Raw genomic sequence first — 6745 nt, 5'->3', positions numbered from 1 at the left:
CCAGATTTTACTGTAAAACTTCATTGTATTCTTGTTTTGGATGGTCACCGAAAGCTGCTGGTATGAAATAAGCCATGGCTGAGGTTGTTCTGTTTTGTTTTTAAGTAACACACATCAGCAAGAAGACAGAACTTTCACAGAGAAACATAGGGTTGGCCAGTATTTGAAGTAGAGTTCAGGGCTCGCTCTCACACTCAGGACTGTTTAAGCGACAGGCCACTCAGGCAGCCCACCTGGCCACCCCTCCACCCAAGGGGCTGCCGTGCCCCCAGCCCAGCCCTTGAACACTGTGCAGACAAGTTTAAGGCCCCTTCAACGGCAGACTTCTGCTACTGCAGGAAGGCACACAGTCTCCTGCCTCTGGCCTGGGCTTCTCACAGACATGGAGAAAGGTTTGGTCTCCTGAGGCATCAATAAATAAAGAAAACTCTTTCCTGAGTGGCTGTTCCAGTAACTGAGTGTTCCTTGCTGTCCTCTACAAGATTCACCATCTGCTCTGCCAAATTCTTCTGGAAAGAGCATGGTAACCATGTCATCCTAACAGTGATGCTGTAGAGAAGAGGGAGGCACCCTCTTCCATTTCCTGCTCCTTACTCCCACTCCTGCACCCTCTCTGGGGCCCACACAGCCAAGCCCCCACGGGGACATCTGTTTCCTGTGTCACTTTCTGCAAGACAGGGACCAACCTGAAAAGAGACCGTGGCATCCTCAAGGAGTCAATGGGCCCTGTGGGTGCGGTCGTGTGGCTTTCCTCTGATTCCCCGGGCGGTGGGGGGCCGCGCAGCAGGGCCTCACACTTCAGCTTTCGGTTTGAGTTACACAATTTCCAGGCTTCCATGCCGTTTCCTTCTCCCCAGCCCTGCACTGTTTACACAGCAACTCTTATCCACAGAGCCTCTGCACGATGACTTTCCTCTGTTTGGAAGATGTGGGATGGCGGCGTCCCAAGTTTTTCCTATTGAGGACCCTTTTCAACAGGGACGGAGGCAACCTATCTGATGATCAAGTGCAGGCTTGCCTTTGTGATTCCGTTAACAACCCCCTGTCTCATAAACAGTCTTCTGATGAATAATGGTCCCTCCTTTTCCTTCCCCACAGGTCCATCACCTGATAATGATGTAAATATGGCAGAAGCACCCACGCCCCTTCCAGAAACCCCAGGGCTCATTTGGGGAAATACTTTCATAACTAAAGTCTTTGGGAAATTGCTACTTCTTTCTTAAACTTACCTGATTTTTTTTCCAGAGGTAATTTAATCCTGCATTAAGGAAAAGCTCACCCCAAAATGTTCCTCCTTCATTTTAAACCCATCTTTCCTTACCTCTTTCCCCGCGTAATCATGCAAGTCTTTCCTTGAAATGACCCCGGTGCCAAAGCATAATTACCTCTCAAACATAGTTTTAGAATTTATTTATTTCAAATATTTACAATTTTCATTTTAAATGCAAAATAGCTGGTAAAAAGAGAAAACATTGAAAAACATCATACTGACCCTTTGCACCATATACAGACATCATCAGCCTTTGGCATCTGCTTTCAGGTAATTAGGTAAAAAAATAAAAACAAAACTTAAAACTATTATTTCTCTCCAGAAAAAAAAAAAAAAAACAATGTAAAGTTGAGGTATTCTATTTAACAGATGTGTGATTTCCATCCAAATATGGTTTCTCTATTAACAGCCTTGCTACATGTTGTTCCAATCCTTTCCTCCTTAAGTAGATCTGCATTTGAGCATATGTTCATACAACTGACAATGTTCCTTAATAATCATTAAGGTTGCCATAGAAACTCACTGGCACTGGCGCCAGGCTACACTGAGGACACGATGCTGGAAGGACCTTTAGGGGACGCTCAGAAGTGTCTGGCACAGAAGCTGAGCCAGCTGGGCTCCCTTCCCACAACAGCTCCACTGCCAACTGCCGCATGGTGGGCTGCGATCCTGGCTCACGCTCCAAGGACCACCAGTTGCCCCTGCTTCTCCAAATTAAGACAAATTTCTCACCAACTCCACCTGCAGCTGAGCGTCAGACTCCTCCCCAGCTGGGTCAATCTTAAGTGCCTCTGATGAAGCAATACAGCTCAGCACCAAAGCAGCTGGGCAAGACATTCCTGAACATTCTGCAGGAAACCCACAAACCATGACCACTCCCAGCCTGCCCCACTGAGCTCTGTTCACCACCAGGTGGGCTCCCAGTCCCTTCCAGCAGCGGATTCCACCCCTTGTCATGGTGTTTCCTTCCCTGAGGGACAACAGGGAAACGGTGGAGACTTGGGGTGCGCCCAGAGCCTGGCAAACAAACTGCAAGAGCTCTCAGAGTTACCAAAGTCTTTGTAGACACATTCAATGCGACCTCCTTGACCTTTTTTTTTCATTAATGCTACAAGAATTAATCACCACTTTAATTGAGACCTTGAACAAGCATATTTTCATTTTTTCCCACCCAGTAGGATAAGCTGCCCATCTGTAATAAAAATTGTGGCTGTGCTAACATTTCACATCTGGCTGTGTAGCAGATTGCTACAGGTATTAGGTGAATAGCATCACTGTTGAGGATAAAAGGCAGTGTGTGTGCTGCAGAAACACAGGTAAGGATGACCTGTGGGTTGAAACACACGTTCACTGACCAGATTCAAGGACAGAGAAAGCTGAGGCCATATACCTGTGTACACTGAGCAAGGCCTTCAACCCACAGAAGACAAATATTTTTCCTTCATCTATACTAGCTTATAAAAAAATAAAGGGAAAAAAACCCCTCTTCAATTAAAAAAAAAAAAAAAAAACAAAGCAGTTCCGTTCCAATAATAATGAAAGCAATAACAGTTTGGAGATCAAAGCTGCCTAGCTCTCAGCAGTCATGAGCTATCTGGATTTCACATCTTCCACTAGCACTGCTCTGCCCGGCTCTGTTAATATTACACGTGGGTAAAACTTTGTCAAGAGTTAAAGAACCGTGGGCACAGAATCACCCTATCTCATGCAGATTCTCATTTCTTATATTTCCCTTTAACAGCATTTTTGCTCTTCTCAACCAAGGAAACTTTAGAGAAAAAAAAAACAAACCAAAACCACCTGCCTCACTTTTGTCAACTTAAGATTAGTTGCCAAAAGCAGCAACAGGGTCTGAAATTTACAGCCAAAGCCAGCAGTGAAAAATCACTATGTAGCCCAGCATCGTAACAGTTTGAACCTGGAAAAACAGTTAATAAAACATGGTCATTTCCATCCTTGCCCCACCTGTCTGGTGCAGGTGGTTGTTTCTCTAAAAGGGGAGACTACTAGAAGTTTTTTTGGTCTGGTAAATTTTTAGTGGTGGTTACATGACTGATTTTCATCACAGCTTCATTCTGGGACATCCCAGGATACTTGAGGGTGCTTGTTTGGATAAAACCACTAACATCACAGAATTTTCAAAGCCCAGACAGAAAAGTAAACTGACGTGGTTAGCGCAGTGTCACCGCTAGACATTTAGTCGGTGCTTCAGTACTAGCTAAACCGAATCACACTCAAGGAACGAACTAAAAAGAGGAAGGTAACAAGTTCAGGGATTTTTTTAAAATGAACCTCCTCTGATACCTGAGGGCTCGTGGCTTTCAAGGGTGGGGGTTTTCACCTGACCTGCTTGGCAGTCGTGGGAGGCTCACTTCCCAGCACTGTGCCGCGGAGCTGGACAGTTCCCTTCTCCACCGCCAGGGGGAGCAGTAACAAGCTGCTTTTCCGCGAAATTAGAGGCAGGCTTTTTTTTTTTTTTTTTTTTGCTTTGCTTTTTAAGGCAAAAACAAAATTTAGAATGAAACCAGAGTCTCCTCTCTAAGAGGGCAAAATCCTCTTTTCTCCTCCTGTTTCACCTGACTCAGTTTTGCGCTACACAAAGTTATTGTGCTTTCCCCCCATTATTTATACACAGACCCTCTGCTAAAACTGGATCTTCCACCCTCTGAAGATAAAACAGTCAGCAGTTTCTTAAAAACCAAATTCGAATCCATTCTTGCCGGGTTCTTTGGTCTTTTCACATAAATATTATCTTCCCTGGTTACTGAGGCTCAGTTGAAAACAAAATAAACAAAGCTAGAATAAGGCAGCTTTGATTTCACCACGGGCAGAAGCCCTCCCTAATGCCAGTGCTCCTTTCGGGGGGCCCGGGGGAGGTGGAGGACGGAGAATGGTGGTTTACGGAGGCTGCCCTCTCCCTCAGCAATGCTACTGTGGACAAGCGTGGAGACCCCGTCCCCACACCCCTCCTTCCTCTCTCAGCTTCTTTCCTGAAGTCCTGGGATCCAAAAAGGGAAATCAAGACAGTGCAGTTGCTTCCAGATTCAGCAAGTGCCTAGGATTATCATTCACATTGAGAAAAATGCTAATGAGGAACTCATTATAATTCCATTTCAAACCATCAGGCCCTGAGATACTATCACCCCACCCCCACCCCCTCAGCTGTTCAGTGAAGAAAAGCAGGTGAGACCTTCCCCCAGCCTGGGTGGCTTACGAAAAGCATGGTCCTCAGGCCTAGAAAAACTGAATCGCGAAGGCACTTGAGTTTCAAGAGTTTGAGCTGGAAGATGAAACTGTGCGGTGGACCAACATAAGCGACCCGGGGAGTCTTTGGCTGGAAATCCATCCCACCTGCGTGAGGCTGCAGCTCCTGGAGGGGGGTCGGGGTGCGCAGGCAGCTCACAGCTTATCCACACCAAGCCTGGGGGGATGGGCAGTCGGAGGCTGTGCAGCCACCCGGCTCTGCCCACCTAGGCTTGACACCCCCCTCTTCACGGGGCCCTGAGTTCACTCTAACCCCTGTAAGCAGGGCGTTTGGGGAAGGGTGGTTCAAAAACTCAACCACCTCTTCCTTCTGGACAGACGTAGCAAATCTTTTTTTTCATCCAGTACAGAACTTTCTGTGAGGCCCTGCACAAAGGTGAAGCCAGCGGCCCCGGGTACCTGAGATGAGCTGCGTGGCAGTAAGGAGCATCTTTTGCTAAGCCAGCCTGTCCTTCAGCATCCACACAGTCCAGGGGGCCTGACACCCCACACTTCCAGCTTCCACCCGGCTGGCTATTTGGGGAAGAAGTAGTCTCTGTTGCTGACATCATAAGGGCTCTGAGGGCCCCTGGCATCTGGTCGGCTGTTCCTCGAGGTGTTGTCAGACCCAAGGCTGCTGGGGGACACCGGCGGGGAGATGAGGGGGACGAGCACTGGGGTGGGCTTGGGCCTCTCAGGGACCAGCTGTCCCAAAGAATAGGGTGGGTGCACACTCGTCTTGCCTTCTTTCAGAGCCTGCAGCTTCCCCGTCTTCTTAAACCTTCACAGAGACACACAAAGACAAACCATGCAAATGTTGAGTTGCCTCTGTGATAAACCCTAGAGAAAAACACCGACAGCTGGCTGCCCTGGTGGCCTGGCACTCCCGAGTTTCAGCTCCAAGGGGTGATAACTATTTATTTGTCAGCTGTTTTTTGTCACCAGGAATTACACAATCCTCTGAAGAGTCATGAAAAACACCACAAGAGACTAGGTGTGTACTGTGGGTCCCGTTTACTAATGGGGAAACTGAGCCTTTGAGTATGTGGCTTTGAGTGTCCCTCTACAGCACCGAGAACTTAGTTTGTCCTGCCCTGGAGGCAGCCCAGAGGAGACATCAACAGTCCCAAATCCACTTACTTAAAAAAAGATAGTATTCTTTCAGAGCAGAAGAAAATGGATGTCTCAGTCAAATTAAGGCTGGCCAGAGGCGGGTAGCTGGCACCTGCCTTTAACAGCAGGGAAAGGGCTGCAACTGCTCCCTCAATAGCCCTCCTGCTCCTTTTGCTTCCAATATTCCCGGCGTCCCCAATTCTCCCGACACCTCTGGGTCCCCTCCCACCATGCTGGCACATTCTCGCAGACTCAGCCGTGGGCACCACTTGGGCACAAGTGACTCATCTGACAGGAAAGTCAATGTTAAACAGGAAGGAGATAGACATCTCTCTGATCACAGCTTCGTTCACGCTGCTCCACTCTGGGCCCAGAGCCAGGGCTCAGTAACTGAGAAAAGTCACTTGACAGCCCAGAGAAAGATGCGATGGTGATAGCAGTCTTCAAAGGTACAGTCAGGTCTCCTCCCCCCAGGGGCCCTCCGGGCGGGTGGGGCAGCTCATCTCCTCGCTCCTGTTTCCCCCTTAGTCACCTACTAACTCATTGCCCAGTGACCCTAACGTGGGAGCAGGGTGGTCTCCCTCAGTTCCACCAAATGTCAGCTACTCCAGGAAGGGCTGGGAGGGAAGAGGGGAAACCAACGTCAAAAACAAGGTTTGGGGATTTTCCTTAGGTTTCTTTTTATATCGACAGGCTATTCCTGTCCTTGTTATGATAAATAATTGATAGTTGGCTCTAAATCTGCCATTGGCTCTTAGCCTGTTATCCAAATGGAATAAACAATCTGCAGAATGTGACTTAAGGCTTCGCCGTTCCGGCACTGCACAGGAAGGGAAGACAGCAGGGACGCTTACTGGAGCTATGTTGGGTCCCTGGGTGGAATCCTCCTCCCTCCTGAGAGAACTGAGGACAGAGCCATTACACTTTGGATTTCAAAATATTCAGACCCTCTGACCCAAGAATTCCACTTCTGGGAACATACCCTCAGGAAAGAGCATAGTTATGGAAAAAGCTTTACACACAATGATGTTCAACACAGAGTTGTTTATGAAAGCAAAACAACCACCCAAATGCCCAATAATAGGAGGTTGGTTAAGTGATCTTGGGTATATCCAGCTA

The 6745-nt window shown here is 47.9% G+C and overlaps 1 protein-coding gene across 2 annotated transcripts in view; it reads right to left on the bottom strand.

Moving 5' to 3' along the window:
- Positions 1–1401: 1401 nt before the first annotated feature.
- The window catches only part of IL6R (interleukin 6 receptor), a 48010-nt gene continuing 42666 nt past the window's right edge, over positions 1402–6745 (bottom strand). For both annotated transcript variants that reach the window (XM_057725373.1, XM_057725374.1), the window contains exon 10: positions 1402–5294. In XM_057725373.1, coding sequence (XP_057581356.1) covers positions 5048–5294 — 247 coding nt within the window. In that variant the 3' untranslated portion in view covers positions 1402–5047. The remainder of the gene's footprint in view (positions 5295–6745) is intronic.

The sequence above is a fragment of the Hippopotamus amphibius genome, chromosome 1 (genome assembly GCF_030028045.1).
Source record: "Hippopotamus amphibius kiboko isolate mHipAmp2 chromosome 1, mHipAmp2.hap2, whole genome shotgun sequence".
NCBI lineage: Eukaryota > Metazoa > Chordata > Mammalia > Artiodactyla > Hippopotamidae > Hippopotamus > Hippopotamus amphibius.
Note: the sequence above shows the minus strand (reverse complement) of the source record. Positions and strands in the feature narration are given on the sequence as shown.